The sequence below is a fragment of the Hydra vulgaris genome, chromosome 02 (assembly GCF_038396675.1).
Source record: "Hydra vulgaris chromosome 02, alternate assembly HydraT2T_AEP".
Lineage (NCBI taxonomy): Eukaryota > Metazoa > Cnidaria > Hydrozoa > Anthoathecata > Hydridae > Hydra > Hydra vulgaris.
Genome location: NC_088921.1, coordinates 70,368,173 through 70,385,912, shown reverse-complemented (window position 1 = coordinate 70,385,912; position 17,740 = coordinate 70,368,173). Strand labels below are relative to the sequence as shown.

General features: G+C 28.0%; 1 protein-coding gene across 1 annotated transcript in view; it reads left to right on the top strand.

Annotated features, from left to right (window-relative positions):
- The first annotated feature begins 1,335 nt into the window (after positions 1-1,335).
- The window catches only part of LOC100210230 (mechanosensory protein 2), a 28,596-nt gene continuing 12,191 nt past the window's right edge, over positions 1,336-17,740 (top strand). Inside the window, exon 1 of the mRNA XM_065791833.1 lies at positions 1,336-1,609. Coding sequence (XP_065647905.1) covers positions 1,552-1,609 — 58 coding nt within the window. The 5' untranslated portion in view covers positions 1,336-1,551. The remainder of the gene's footprint in view (positions 1,610-17,740) is intronic.

Sequence of the window (17,740 nt, the reverse complement as noted above, 5' to 3'; positions counted from 1 at the left end):
TTAAATGTAGGTTGTTACGTTTTGTCAGTATATAACTGTTTGTAACTTTCCTGTTTGTGCGTAATATTCAATTATTGTTTTAAAATTGATATTGGTTTATTATTATATAATTTTCTTATTATTCTTATAATTGTTAATTTATCTTCATTATTATTATCATTATTATTTGTATTGTTAGTATTATTTAATGGTATTTACTTAAGATTAGTTTTTAACTATTTGTAAATCACCTCGATTGTACTATCTTTTATTTAAAATATATTGATTTATTGATGCCACATGTCTCTCAAATACGTAACTTCTCCCTAGGTCCCAGGTGAGAAAAAAAGACTTTGGTAAAAAATTTCTGAGGATGTGTTGCAAGGTCTTTGAGCACGTGCCTATGTACCGTGAATGGTTACCATCCATTAAAAACAATTTTTGTTTGCTCATGAATTAAATTGTAACTTGAGCGCTTATTTGATAAAGTAATTAATACTTTTGTGGTTATAAAAAAACAAAAAACAAAAGAAAGTTATTGCTTCAACAGGTATTATCTTTAAAGATTCATTTTATGTTTTCTCTTTATATTTTAAGCAGAGTGTAAATATTTTATTTGAAACTTAGTCAATCCGGTCAGCATATTTACATACTCCACAAGGCGATAGCACACATGCGTAAAAATCAAAATGCAAGACCGGAATTTTTTTTTTTTAATAATGATAGACTGCCTGCCCCAACCAAACCCTCAGTCGATGTAGCAGCACTCCCTTGCGGGTCAGGCTATTTGTCAGTCGATGTAGCAGCACTCCCTTTCGAGTCAGGCTCAAATTTAAAAATATGTTTCTTTATAAAAAAGTACGAAAAATGGAACAAATGACTCGAAAGGGAGTGCTGCTACATCGACTGACAAATAGCCTGACCCGCAAGGGAGTGCTGCTACATCGACTGACAAATAGCCTGACCCGCAAGGGAGTGCTGCTACATCGACTGAGGGTTTGGTTGGGGCAGGCAGTCTATCATTATTAAAAAAAAAAAATTCCGGTCTTGCATTTTGATTTTTACGCATGTGTGCTATCGCCTTGTGGAGTATGTAAATATGCATCCGGTCACAGATTCCCAATGCTTTTAGTTGTTTCGGTTTTTATAATGTCAATAATAACGAATGAAAATGCATTTAACATTCATTGTAAATTATTAAAACAATTTTCCAATAAATAAAGTGTAATTTAAATTTAATATATAAACTTTTAAAATATAGTAGTAGAATTTTTCACGCAATTAATTTTTCATTAAATAAAATTGCGGGAACTGCAATTTTTAAAAAACTGTCCGGTTGCCGGAATAAAAAAAATTAATCTTGTTTGCGTTCTGATTATATTATTTAAATTATTAAATAAATTTTGTATTTATTCTCATTAAAGTCGCCACATTAATATCGCAATATAGCAATGTAACGTGTTCTGTAAAAATCACAAAACAAAAAATACGATTATTTTTCTATTACTTGTGTTTTTCATTTGATTTGCTGTTTAATAAAACCAACTTACTCTGTTTAAAACCGTGGCAACGATGCCAACATCAGTCACCAAAGAAGGATATTCCTCCATGAATATTTCCTCTGGAACAGGTAAAATTCTATTTTTAAAATTGTATTGAGTAACTTTAAAGAAAGATCTTACTCTGAAGTTACTCAAAGAATTACTTGTTACTAGGTACGTGACATAACATTTTAAAAATAATCAAATACTAGACTGTCATATATCATTGGAAAGACCTTGAAAACAGTATTTTAAAGCTTAGAAAATTATTAAAATCGAACAATTCTACAAAAAGTTATGGCGTTTTAAGATATATGAATTTGTTGAAGAAACGGTGACCAAATTATGAGTTTTTCCTAACTTAAAATGTCATAACTTCGTCAATTCTTATCAAAAATCATACAATTTGGTTTCAAAAGAAAGGTCTAAGTATGTAAAAAAGAATAAATGTATATAAAAAGGACTCTGGGGCGTTAGAAGGGCGTTTACAATATTCTCTAATATGTTCAAAATCTAGATTTCTTTTTAGAAAACATTAATTTTTTTATTGGAATTTTGAACTTTTTCTTTGGATTTTTAAAATATATTCTACCAGGTCATCATTAAATATGATTGAGATACCTTGGGTTGGGTGAACAGAAGTTTATTTGGCATCAGGTGGCAATAGTTGCCCCCTGCCATTTAATATCGTTGTTAAATCAATGCATTTTTACAACTAAACGCATACCATTTAGCATCAAAAAAAAGAAACTTTTAAAGATAACAAATCCAATTTAAAAGCATAAAGAGGGTGCAAGAGGGAAAGTTTTCAAACCCACTTCATCTTTGGTAGACAGGGGATGGCTCTAAAAACTCATATATAATCTTTTCTATCAAAAAGCAATATTTTTAATAAAACACAAGTTTTATATACAAAAAAAAACTATAAATATATGAAAACCTAATACGGAAAAAGACTTAAAAAGATACAAATAAAAACTTATAGAAGCACTATACATACACCTACCAATAGTTGATTTTAGCCTATGATTGACTTTTTTAAGACAACAAATAATAAGTATTTTATATACCAAATACAGATATAGGAAATATAGACAAACACAAATAACTAATTGTTTCAACCTATAATAATATAATAAGTATTACTATAAGTTCAAACAATAAGTTACTTATCTATAATTATACGTTACTTAATTATAAGTTACTTGTCTATAATGAGTTATTGAGTTGTTGAAAAAGTATACATTAAGTCACTGAGTTATTGAAAAAGTATACATTAACTATCAATCTAAGTTATCAACTCAGATTAATCATTAATTTAATTTATTAAATAATGGACAAGTTTAGTTAAAATTTATCTTATTTAATTTACTTGTAAGTAATACAAGTATATTAAATAAGATAAATTTTAACTAAGTTTGTTAAGATGTCCTTATTTTACCATTTTAATTAAGTAAATTAAAATAGTAAAATAAGGACATCCTAAATAAATACTTTCACTATATTTCAAATAATATGATGTTTTTAATTATTAAAAATTTATTGACAATGAAAATAATGATAAAAAATAATAAACTGTATTTATTTATTACTAGATAGCAATAATTTAATTAGTGAATAATCTCTAATTTTTTTGTATGATATAAGGTATATTCATATTTATTATATGTGATAACAATATAAACAAATTTTTGTAATAACAACATAAACAAATGTGCACTCCCCCCCCCCTCCTAATTTAATTAAATTTAGCTTTACTGAAAATATACACCCATCTAGAGCGTCCTAGAAGTGTTCTTGAGCATCCAAATTTTTGGATGAAACTTAGCAGATGGCAAGAAAAAAAAGGTTTTTTAATAGTTGCAAGTAGTTTTAAAAAATAAACTGACATACCTTGGGTAAAAGCTTGAGGCTTAATCAACAACAAAGTTTTTAAAAACAGTAAAGTAGATAAAAACGTTAGCAACTATAAAAAAAACAAGCCCCAACAAAAAGTTCAACTATTCTTCTTTTTAAATAACATCTAAGTTGATATCAAGTTCTAAAAACTGAGACTACTAAACAAGTTAGAATAGCACTAACATAAAACAGACTTAAAAAAACGTGGCACAGATTTTGGCTGAGAAAAATGTTTTCTTAAAAGCCGAAATTGGGATTTTTTACAGGGTTGCCACCAAATCAGGGAAAATCATACAAAAGAAAATTGATTTAGTCGAGAATTTGGAAAAATTATTGAAATTTTTTTATTTTGTACTTTTTTATATTATTTTTGTATAATAACTATACTGTATTTTCATTCTAATTTTTTAAAATAAAGTTTTAAATTTAAAATGGCAACTTAATTTAAAAAAGCATGCTTAAGTGATCCATTGTTTAAAAATGGCATAGATAAAAAGTTAATAAAATATACCATATTTAATTTAACTTATCAAATATACGCTGGAGAGCTGTGGGGTAATTCTATGTCAATTGACCCATAAATTTTTTAAAATGTCACCATATATCTCAGATTTTGCTGATTTTTATACAGTTGCAAGTACTTAGTAAAGTAATAATTCCTTGACATTTTTAGCAAATATTGGTCAGGACCCTCTTGTCCTCTCAGAATCACAATGTTGTCTTAGAGGTTTCAAGTTACATAACTTTAAAAATGTTTTATCTTTTTACTTGAAAATTTGTATCTGGCTATTTTCAGGGGTGGCGAATCCAATAAAATAATTAAAAATGTTAAAAAAATATATATTATTAAGTACCTGTAATTATCAAGAAACCCATGTTACCTTGATAATATCAAAAAAGTATGTATAATTGTTTATCTTTCAGAAAATATAAGGATTTTGATCTGCAAGTATATGAATTTAAATATATGGATGGGGTAGGTCCCCACTTTTTTATAGAAGAATATTATGATTGATTTTTCACTACCTTCCAGACTAGCTGGAAGTGCTACACCACTACCGCATATAAGTTTAACCAGAGTGCATGTTTGTGGGGACCAACTTGAATTTCTTTTAAATTGTCTGGCTTTACTTTATCTCTAATAGCTTTTGTTTTCTGGTATAGATATCTTTGATTACTAGATAAAGTTTTAAAAGTTCTTTCATCTAGGGCTTTGGAGTCAAGATCTAAAAATTGGCTCTGGCTCCATTAGAATTTTTGGCTCCAACTCTGGAGTGCCTCCGCAAAAAAAACAAATCAAAATTTATTTTTTAATGTTTTATAACAGTAACTTATGTACTATTAATATTTTGTTAATCAAAATCTTGATTCATCCTTAAATCTAAAATATCAGGTTTGAGTGAAGAACGCAGATCACTCATACAAACTTAAGAGCAGAAAATAGCCTCTCTACACTTGCTTGTGAGATAGGTATACAAGCGACAACTCTGCATGCTTCATGTATTCTTTTTGGGTATTCTTTAATTCCCTCGAAAGCTATATTCACTTTTGAACATCTTATTTCTTTCATTGTTCTACAGTTGTCCAAAAAATTTGTATTAAAAGTATTTTTATCAAAATTTTTTAAAAAAAAGTGTGACCAAAATTAATTTTAGTCACACTTCTCCTTTTTTTTTTTATCAATCTCTGTTTCAAACTCATCTTTTTCTCCATCAGAATTAGATTCACTTAAAACTGAAAGAAGTACTGTAGATAGCACAGTAGTATTTCTTATTTCTTGAATTTCTATTATATTCTTGGCATCTCTTTTATAAATTTTTTCTCCTATTGTTTTTAAGCCTTGTTAAGCTGGTATTATCTGGTTTTCTTCTAATAGTATTCTATATCTAGCATTAACATAAACTGCAGCTACAAATATATCATTATCAAAAGGTTTTTCTACTTGTTTCTGATTTTAAAATGTCTTTTGCAAATAGTTTTTGATTCTTCTCTAGGTCAAATTTCAATTTCAACCATTCCTTTAGGAACTCTCCTGGTGTAATGTCCATTTACTGTCACGTCATGTAGCTTTTTTAAAAGATTGCAAAGATGACTAGATTTATGTAGTTATCTTTGCAATCTATTTTTATTGTATTTTTCAGGGCGTAGAAAAGAATCTGATCAACTGCAGCAAATTGCTCACACAGTGGATGCAAAAGTAATAATCTTTCAATTATCCAGAATGTAGAACCCCTGTGTGTCTCATTATCCAAAATTGAAACAACCTTGTGTTGCTTCCTTGCTAAAAATATTGTATGTGAGTTTCTTAGTTTCTTTACAACATAACAGACTTTTGCCAAAAGTTGGTTAATGTATGTTTTTTTTAAATCATACAAATAGCTAGCTGCAAAGTGTGAATAACACAGCTCATTAGCCTAATATCAGTAGACAATTATTGACACCATTTTGGGCTGATAAAAGATTTTCTTCCCGAGCTCCTTCACTTTCTCCTTCATTTGTATCCTGTTGTAAAAATTCCATTTGTTCTTAATCATGCAAAGCTTTATCTCAAAAAATTTTATCACCTGAATATTAGTTTAAAATTGTGATTGCTCTAATCATATTGGTTGCATTGTCCACACTTGCACATACTATTTGATCATTGCTGATACCAAATCTATATAGAGTATCTTCAACCATTTTTTTTTTTATAGCAACAGGATTGTGCTGTCCTTGTGTTTCTATCAATGCCAAAGTTTTTAAATTTTAAAAACTTTGGCATTGTTTTTTGCATAATAGTATTGAATATTTAGTTCCAAATAGTTTTTTTTGGTGTCGAGTGGCTGCATCTATTTTCACATAAATAAATTTCTGCAACAATATTTCCTTAATTTCAGCTTTCTTTTTTTCAGCAAATTCATTAATCAAATTGCATACAGAATTGTGTCCAGTACTGAATCCAAGAGTTTTACCTTATTGGCCTGTAACCAACTGAAATCCTTCATCCGCAAATATTTTCAACAAAACTCCGTTATTCACTACCATTTTAATTCCAATTTTACTAACTTGATTTATTGTTCAACTTGATTTATTGTTCAATTACTAATAATAACAAAAGAATCTAAACTATCTGTTTAGTTTTTTTAGTATTGAAATCTTGTGAATGTGATAAAATGATTTTGAAGATTTTCTTTGGGCCATAAAGCTCATTTCAGATTCAACAATTTTATATTCTGATAGATGTGATTTTTCCAAATGCCGTTTCATATTGTAAACTTTTGATTTTTTATTTGCATGGCGCATGAAATCACTTTATTATTTTACTTTTCTGTAATCTTACTTGTAACTAGTTTTGTAGTTTTATCAATTGAAAAATACTTATCTAGAACTCTCTCAGGATCATTTGAGTTTGAAGCTATTTTTATAAAAAACTATAAAAATAAAGTAAATGATATAAATAAAGTAAATGATAAGTTTTAAAGATAAGAGAAATAATTAAAAAAATAGTATAAACAAAAATAATATCAATAATATCAACAAAAAAAAACGTAAAATCTTTTCCTAATTTTATTTGGAACTCACGTATTTAAATCTATTTTAAAAATGTTTTGACTAATTAAAAACATTAAAACAAATCATGTGACTTAACACATAGATAAAGTATTTTTTCCTTAAGGATTATCCATAAAGTATGTACATAAAGGATCGTACATAAAGTACGCTCGAATGGGGGAGAGGAGTCAATTATGAAAGTAAGGAGACACTAAATTAAAAACAACATCATAAAATCTTTGGGGAGGGGGAAAAAAAAAAACTTTACGTACTTTATGGACAACCCCTTAGCCAATCATTGATATTGTTTAGAAGTATTGTTTCAAAGTAACTTATCATACTCTACAATAAGAGCCACATGTCATATTGTACAAAATAATTGGATAAAAATAAAATTCTGAAAAAAAATAATTTTCTTGTTTGTTTTTTATAAACCATATGAAAAAATGTATTATTCAGAAATTATAAATATTTTAATGAGTGTGTTTAAGTTCTGAAAAAAAATCTCGTTATATAAAATAACAACTTTATGGAAATTTGATATTTCAAAATATCAAAAGGGTGAAGCTGGCTCGGAGCTGGCTCTGAAACCAGCTCCAGCAGGAAATATTTTGGCTCCAGCTCCATGTAAAATCACCAGCTCCAGCTCCGGAGCTGCTCCAAAGCCCTTTCTTCATCAATATCTAATAAATCAATTTCAATATCTTGAATTACATTAGTGGAAATTTTGAGATCATTCGCAATAGGGCAAGTTTACCAATATTACCAGAAAACTTATTGTTTGAAATTGTTTTCCTATCAATAACTGACATTAACTGCCACGAAGGTAATTCATTTGTGTTCAAGGCAAAAACTATCCAAGTTTTGTTTGAAGTTTTTTTTCTAAAAAATAAATAATACCTTCTTTCCAGCCTAAAAAATACTCATTTAAGTATATGCATGGCATTTAACATCGAATATTTACCTGTATTTATTATCAAAAGTTTACCTGTATTAACATTGGTTGAATCACAGTCAACAGCAACTAGAGTGGGTTCTATATCATGTTCTATAATCCATTTATACTTATGTTCTGCAATATGCTCTGCTGTGGTAATAAACTCAGATCTGTTTTCTTTTTCATTTGTAAAATGGTACAGATATAAACCACCTCGCTCTGTCTAAACTGAATAATGGTCTTCTTGTACAAATCTGTGGTAAAATTTTTCATCTTCTCCAATCAAAGAAAATTGTCTCATTCTTTCTCCCATCAAACATTATACATTGAACTCCATCTCTTTTTACCATATTATTATTTTTAGATTTTAATTGCTTCATCACCTTCAATTTAGAGCGTTCAATTTTCTTGTGATCTGTCACTGTTTCACTCTCAGTCACATTTGTTTTAAAAAAGCCTTAAGCTGCTTTCAGTATTAGTGTTGAAATTGCAGCTGTTGCTCTATTTAATACACCATGTCTTAATGATGCTAATGCTTCTTCTTTTATATTTAATGACTTTTTAGGAACTTGTCTGCTTATGTGCTCAGAATTTTCTTCGGAAATAACATCTTTATTGTCAGTATTCTCAATATTTTCAATTGGCACTTTAGTTTTTTTTCATGAGAATAAAAAGATAGGTATTCTATTTGACTTCTTTTTCCAATTTCCTTCCTTCTATAATTTTTTTCTTGTCTGTTAGCTTCTTAAAAATCTTGAGCACCCATTTGCATACAACTTTTTGTCCCAAATGTTTCCCTTTGAGTTTTAAAAACTGAAGTTCTATTCTGGGAATTTTGTTTTCTTTCTTGCATTGACAAGCAATATGAGCTTTAAAAACACATGAACTACATTTTGCCTCCTCACACGAAACAACACCACATTTGCACTTTGCTATATCAAATAGCTTGTCCAGATTAAAGTTAAACGTAGAAATGGTCTCAATGTTGCACCTGAAGTTAATAATATCTGTAGCTCTTTTCCATAATCTAATCATATCATTTATACTTTGTTCATCACAATGGGAATTTCAGGATTCGCTTTTAATCATTGTGTTTTCACTTCAAAGAAAACCTTTTTGCATGTATCTTTAAGTTTTGCATTCGCTTTACAGTTATCATTTCTTCTTAGAAGCAGGCCATATTTAATAACATCTCCTAATGTTAATAACTCAGAATTTAAAAATTTACTTGCAAAACCAATTACAACACTTAATTTGCAACTTTGACTATTTTTACGCGTTTGTTTAACAATCAATAAAGAACTCTAAGTTTACACTAATTTATAAACAATGTTTGTTGTAAATTTAACGTGTCAACTCAAATGCAGCCTTTCAAATGCATTATCTTATGAATGTTATTTCTTAAGTTATTTCATATAACTTATTAAATAAATTCAAGTCTGAAAAAAAATATTTTTTTGTAACAATGATATTACAGCAAGGTATAGCAAAAATAACAATCTTTGTAAACTTTAAAAATCATAATTTTTTAAAATGACTGTCTTGGTGTCTAATAAAGGGTATTTGAAATGGAGGATTCGATTGAAGATGTTTTTGAGTCAATCCGAGCTACCACTCAAAAGTTGTGGCAAACTGCGTATATCGCATATTTTACCCAAAACCTTGGTTTTGAAGTTCAAATTTGAAAACCTAAAAATTATAATTTATCTTCTTTTTTTTTTTGCATTAGTTTTTTAAGTTGGGGTTAGTCATAATGGAAGAATAAATATTTACTAAATATATAATCTATATATTAATATTAGGAAGCAGCCATGTTGACACATGTGCTATTACAACTCAGATTAACTACTTAATGGTCTGTAATTTCAATAATAAATATAATGGTCACGCAGATGACATCACTCAAGTTTTACATAAGGATCAACACATTTAAAATTCATATGGGCTAAGCATTTATTGTAAAAAGTTGAAAAATGGCTCGCCCTAATGTGCATGTTAAAAATTTTGTCTAGTGCCCAATACACCAGGGGGGCTGGGGCATGTGCCATCTTTTTTATAGGGGCGTTTTTTTCTGGGGCATTTTTTATAGGGGCATTTTTTTCTGGGGCATGTGCCATCTTTTTTATAGCAGAATCTTGCAATAGATTTTTGATTACTTTCCAGACAAACTGGAGCCCTGAAACTTTCAGCATTTGTGTAGTCTTAATGAATGTGTGTTAAAATTGTTTCTAGGGCATTTTAAGCAAAATAAAGATAACTTTGTCTTTAAAAATTTTTTTTGGTTTATACTTGTTTTATTTGGGTTTTTTTATTCAATGATCTTTCTTAAAATGTCTTAAGAAGGTTTATATGTTTATAAGAATTGCAATAATATGGATTAAAAACAGTCATCTATCTAAAATAATGATTTTAACAGAGTTTTACATTGTATAATTTAAAACTTTTTGAATTAAAAAAAAATTGATTTTTTTTAATGCTAAAATATCAACAACAAGTTGTTTAATTAACTAAGATCCAGCAGTAAAAAAAAGACATCCTGTCATAATATTACATCAATAAAAAAGAAATTTATCACCTTTTAAAATTATTATCTATTTGTTAAAATTAATACATGCAATTAATACAAGACAAACATTTGCAAGCACGTGCAAAGACAAACATTTTAAAGTTTTCTAAAATGTTAATATTAACATGTACAGTTAATTTCTGGTCAAAGTCAAACACAAATTAACTTGAACTTTTGTTCTCTTGGGATTTTTCTATAGTCCCTTAAGTCCTTCTTTGCTTAAATTGAACAGTCAAACCGTTTTCCTTGGTCTCTTGGAGGTTTGTCTTAACGAGAGTTAGAGACTAAATTTTTTGAGAAATTCCTATTTTCCTAAGAATTCTTAACTGTATAAAAATCAGCAAAATCTGAGATGTATTGTGACATGGCCTGGGTCAATTGACATAGAATTACCCTGTGACAAGTCACATAGAGGAGATAAAACATGATCAGAAATCAAAACTAGTATCTTGCTACTTCAAGCCTGCAGAGTGTACATCTAAAAAGCAAGCAGTTTTTGTAGTAGATAAATTAGTAGCTTGTGCAAAAATTTGTTAAGTTATGCATGCAGTGCAGGACAATTTCTCATGGAACTTGTGTAATAAGAATGGTCTACGATATCAAAAAATATTTCTTGATAGCACCACTGTTAAATCCTTTGAGTTCGAAAGAACAAAACTTAGTTTAGTTATTATTTTCATCTTGGACCTTATTTATACAGACTTTTAACAGAAAATTAAAGTTTCTTATCATCATATATTAAGTTCTTATTGTTTTGTTTGATATGAGCCTGAATGTTTTTTTTTTGAAAATTGTTAAATGGATTTTTATTTTCTGTTTTGAAAAAAAAATCTATATCATGTTAAATACAGATATTTTGGCTCTCAATTTTTGGGCCATTCCACCGCAAAATATTTACTTGAAAGTATAGTCACATCATTGGTAATGATTAATAGCATAAATCTGACATAGCTGTGTATGGATGGTCTAAGTGTGAATTTGTGACTTCTTGTTAAAAGTCAAAACACCAGGAGCTACTTAAACTTCGTAACCCTTTCCCTCTCAAACAAAAAACAGTAAAATGATTGTAAGTGAAAAGTCTGCATTGATTTTATGCGGTATTGGTAGAGGACTTGCTTTATATTTATTATTTTTGAACAACACATCAATGTGTATAGCTTGTTCGCTTAGTTCGTCAACCTGATAAACTAAAAGTTAATGGTTCAATTTCTGCTGTAGGATATTATGTCATTACTGTGTTTTTCATTTAATTTCTTTTAAACATTATGCATGGGTCATGATTTTCACTTTAGAGTCTAAGTTTATCATTTATACATGGTGTCTAAATCCATTTTTTTATTATTATTTTTATACACACTTTACTATAGTGTCTTTCTTTTTTTCATCTGTTCAATATATCTTTTTATATTTTTGTATTCTTACTCTCTTCCTATTTTTTTTCCTTATTTCACTTGGGCTTTCCTTATTTCACTTGGGCTTTCCTTATTTCACTTGGGCTTTCCTTATTTCACTTGACAGTCCTTTGATGCATAGTTTTTTTTTAAAACAGTGGAAGCAGATTAAACTTCTTAACCCTTTCCTTCTCAAACAGAAATTGTTTGAAAAAAGTGAAATATCATCATTGATTTTGTGCAGTAGTGTTAGAGCACTTGGTTCATAAGCAAAAAGTTCAGAGTTTGATCCCCCCCCCCCATGTTCTTTTTAGTACTGCGCTCAACTTGTTTCTCCGTGCAGCAGCCTTGTTCGTCAAGGTTTTGTTTGTGTTTTGTCGTCAAGGGTTTGTTTGTGTTTTGGAGTTATAGAGTTGCGAGAATGTTGTAACCACAGTTACAGTAACCTCCTTGACTGTAGTGTCCTTCTTGCCTTTGAGTAGGTGAGTTAATAATAAAAAAAAAGCTACAAAAAAAAACTTTTTGTCAGAATTTCACAAATGAAACCTTGTTTTTTTTTTTGTCAGAAAAACAGCAGCAAAACTTTTTTTTTTTAAAGTCTAATTTTTCATAGTACCGGTCAGGTGATTAAATGCCATTTTTGGCATTTAATCACCTGACCGGTACTATTATGATAAAGTTTTTGATGTCAATAAAAAAACAAAGTGTACTGCAATAATCACGCCAAATTATATTTTAATTGTTCTAGTATTCAAAAATATCTATGTTCATACATATTTTAAAAATATCTATGCTCATACATATTTTAAAAAATATCTATATTCATACATATTTCAAAAAAAATAGTACAGTAAAACATGTTCATGCCATGCAGTCCTTCAAAAAGCTTGCCACAAAATTTGGTCAACAAAACTTTTCCTTAAAAGTAGGATATATGTGCATGGATGTAGATAAGGGATGGGGAGAGGGGAGGTAAAGCCCCCCTCCTTTATTTTTTGTTTTGTTTTTGTTGCGCCTCTATATATTTGCAAACAGTTTAAAAGTATTTATAAAAACTTTGTTTTTTAAATATATAAAGAAAATTGTTTTGCTTGTAATATAATAACGAAATAGAAATACTGTAAATAATTGTAAATGCATCAATTCTATGCTATCTTTTGTATATAAAAATTGAGCTCGTTTTATAGAAGTCGTTAAAAAGTTGTGTTGTGCTTTATTTTTAGTTAACTTGTATTTTCCTTTTTTATTTTTTTGTTTTATAGTTTATTTCAAGTATGAAAAAGGCTTTTGAGAATTTTATATATAAAAGTATATATTTTCAAATAATCTTCATATTTAAGCATATAAGAGCAATGTTGGGCTTGTTTTAAAAACATTTTTGTTTCCATTATTCAAAGCAATTTAAATGTTATTTGTATGTTTCTTAGTTTCAGACTTGATTAAAAAGGGGTTGTTACATAATGTTTTCTTTAATTTATTTCAGTGATGATGTCTTTAAAACGGAAATTACCTGGTGCAAAAGGAAAGCATCTTAAATGACTAAAGAAAATATTAGAAGGGGTAGATATGTAAGAACTGTTGTCTCATCAACTATTCTTAGCACTGCCTGTTAAAAATACATCTTTTGCTAGCCCTGCAACAACCTCTACAACTGGTTCTTCATCTATTGTTACTTCTGCAATCTTGAGCTTGCTATAATGTTTATAAAGGTCTCATGCTATAAAATGCTTGTTTTTCAAAATAAAACTTTTTTTCTTTAACTTTTCGCATCGCGTAGGCATTTAAAAAGATTATTATTATATTTAAAGGCCATATTTTACTTCATACTATAAAAAACAATTTTCAATAACAAACTTACATAACTGCAGAAATCTTACATGAAATTACAAGAAATTACATGAAAAAATAAGAGTTGGTACTACCAATCTGTTGAGCATTTTAACTTGTATTGAAATATTCCTAATACTATTTGATTTATGCAATCATTTTTATAATATTTAGGCAATTTACATCCATGTACAACATGCCCATCCATGGAGCCTTAGATACACAGATCTCCCATATTAACATTTGAATTTCTATATGTTTAAAGTTTTTTTACCTTTTTTACTTGAAATGAGATATAATGTGAGCAATACAGCTATAAATACAGGATGTTTGAAAAGAGATTAAAAAATGGAAAAAACATAGGAATAAGTTAATAAAGTGATTTAAAATGTTACGGTAATTAGTTAATTATAATAATTATAATGGTGATTAACTAGCAGAGGTAAGATGTAGATCAAGATGCGTAGATTTAAAATGTTTGAATATCAACTTTAAAATGTGACTAACTAATAAGAACCAATAAACTGTGTTTACAGCAATACATTGACCAGCAAAAAGAATGGCATAGCCGTTCAACATTATATTCAACATGGTGGACATAATAAAATGTTACATAATTTACAACAAACAGGATTCTTCTAACTATTATATATTAGTTAGCAAATAGTTGCATATAGTAGCATATTTAACATATAACAAATAGGTAGGTATGTAACATGAAATTTTTTAATTGATTAAATTACTAGAACATTATGCATCATTAGAATGGACTTTAATATAATATTTTAAAGGTAAAAATATTACTATAAAAACTAAATTTTAGCATTTCTACAAAAAGTGAGAAAGTTAAAAGTAAGACATTAATATATGGATTTGTTAAAGAAACTTTGGTCAAAGTTTTTCTTCGCTTAACATTATAACATTGTCAATACTTATAAGATTGTCAATACATATATTTAAACCTGAAACTTGGTATCAAAAAATAGGTGTAAGAGTAGGCTAATATGTAAGTTGTCCTTTAGCGACAGGGTAAAACCAGTTTCTAGAAAGAGAAATGAACCACCCTGTTTACTATCTTAAAATGCATATTTTCCATAAAAGATCTTTTTTATAGTTTAATTTTTAATTTTTTTTTAATTTTTTTATTTACAAAAAGTTGTTTTTTATTTTATTCAAGCCCACCAGCAAATATCAGTGCTGTATCTGGGATTGCATGTGGTAGTGATGGTTTTAAACACCCTAGGATCAAAAATATTTTACTTATTAATACTTTTATGCTCATTAAAACAAGTGGAGCATGAAAAAGAAAAGTTATGTTACATATTACTACATTATAATATTACATATACTACATTACAACATATATTACATATACTACATTACAACATATATTACATATACTACATTACAACATATATTACATATACTACATTACAACATATATTACATATACTACATTACAACATATATTACATATACTACATTACAACATATATTAGGGAGAGGTACATACATTGACTTAAAGAAAAAAACAACACCTTTACATTTTTTAATGAAAATTGTTATTGATGTATAAGTTACTAAAACAAAACTTGAATGTGGTTTTGGTACCTCTAATCTGCTCTGAGAGAAAACTGCATATTTACAGTTTAAAAATCTTTTTACATTCTTTTCTTTATGTGTCTCTGTAATGGTAATGAAGAAATATCTCTTATACTATTCAATTAAAAACGTCATCAACTACACTCTAAGACAGAAATCATGTTTATAAGCTGCTTATTATTTGGGATTTTTGAAATAATATCATGTTTATAAGCTGCTTGTTATTGATTGTAAAGTATTTTTGAAATAATATCAGTTGAATACAAGTATTCACCTAAGTTTAGGTTTCAGAACGTAAATAAATTGGATTTGACTTTATTTCAAGCTATTTATTAGTCATTTTAATAAAAAATTAAATAATATATTTTTTTTTTATGCTGGTTTATAGGTATTTCAAATTTACAATATATTGTTATAAATCAAACTAATAGCATAAACATTTAACATTCATCCATAATTAATTATCTGCTTAAAAAGTAAATTAAAAAAAGTGAGATAGTGAGATTCATTATCTAACTGTCATAGTTAAAAAGTCTGTTTTTTTTTAAAGTTGTTTACTTTTTTTATATTGATGTTGAGAAAGCGCAACTTCCATATTTTTATATTGATGTTGAGAAAGCGCAACTTCCATATTTTATATATTTTTTTAAAGCTTACAATTAAATTTATTGGGAAAAAAAAAAATTACAGTAATTGATTATAGCTTATTAATTAACAAAGGTCATAATATAAAAGATCATAAATTAGTAACTATAAGATTGTGCTAATGTTGACACATTACTTACTTATTGTAGATCTGCTTACACATTACAAGTCTAGTGAATTTAACTCAATGTCTGATTTTGTTGCATAAAAAGAAAACTTGAAATAAATAGCTGAAAAAAGATATCAATTTGCAGTTTGCAAGAACACTATTGAAAACTGCAGAACTTTTTTTATTAATCTATCTGAATAAATTTAATTTGTAACAATTTTATTGAAACCACTGTATATATATATAACGAATTTGCATTTTTTGCATTAAAGTAAAGTAAAATGTATTTATGTTAGTTTGAATATAGATTTAGTTTAGAATAATACAAAAAATATAATAAACTCGTTGCTCTGATGTTTGGGGTAGAAAGGCTGCAAAAAAAGTTTGGAGTTTTTTGTTCTCAGGCTCCAATCATTGCAATCTTTTGCATAGTATTCTTACTTGACATAAGTATAAACTAGAAATTTTACAGAGATCTGGCTTATGTTATGCAAAAAATGGCACATTACAAAGTTTAATTAACGTAGTTGGAATACATTAATTAAACTTTGTAATGTGCCATTTTTTGCAAAAAGTGCATTCACTGTTTTTTACCATTTCACTTTTTTATGTTTTTTTAATCTCATCTTCAATATCAAGGCATATTCCATGTTTCATTTTTTTCCAAAATTAAGTTAATATTCATTTTATCAGTTGTAGTTAGATGCCTACACTTTGTTTTCTCGAGTTGAAATAATAGATTATGTTTCATGGAAATATCATTTTTCTCCTCTTGTTAGAGACCTCTTACAAGATCTAAGTTTAAAAAGCACCATATTAAAATGGTGTAATTAAAATTTGCTTGATTGGTGTAATGATTTTGGCTCCAATATTTCAGAAATCAGAATAAAATCAGAATTTATAATGAAGATCTAAGTTTAAAAAGCACCATATTCTATCGAACTTGTGAGTTGGAATCAATTTAATTTTTGGTATTAAAGGAATCAAACATTTATTAAAAGTTGATTGCAAGTTGTGAATCGAAAATCATAGTAACAACTTTATTTAAACATTATGAAGCCAAAAACAAGTGTTATATGGAAGTGCTTTAATGAAGTCGACAGTAATATAGAAAATTGTTTAAATTATGGGAAAACATATTCAAGAAAAGAAGTGATAATATTGAGATAAAAACAAAAAGAAAAGTTCATGTTTTAAATATAGCTCACTTTCACAAAGCAAAAAGAAAATCATATTCAAATTTGCTTTTTAGGAATCAAAAGTTGGCTTTTTCTAATCTTAAGTTTTTTTTAGTTTTTTTTTTAATCTGATTTACTCCCAACAAGGCTGCAAGCAACCACTATTAAGTTGGGAGTTATTAGAAGAAAAAAAAGTATAAAGTTATAGAGTAAGGAAATGAGTTATACAATAAGGAAACGCTGACTGAAGACTTGAATAAGTCAGGAAAACATGAAGATGGGAGAGAGTTCTAAAGGGTTGAAGTGCAGTGAAAAAAACTAGACAAATAAAAGTTTTTAGAGCATGCAGGAAAAGATACAGCAAAATAATTAGACTTTGCTGAATGAAGAAGCAAGTAAGAATGAGTTTTAATTGAAGGAATTAGAGATAATAGTTCCTTCGAGAAGCGACCATGGTAGTATTTATTGAAAAGAGAAAGACACGCCATGTAACAACTATGGGAAAGAGGCTCAAGCTTAGCAGATAGACCAGGTC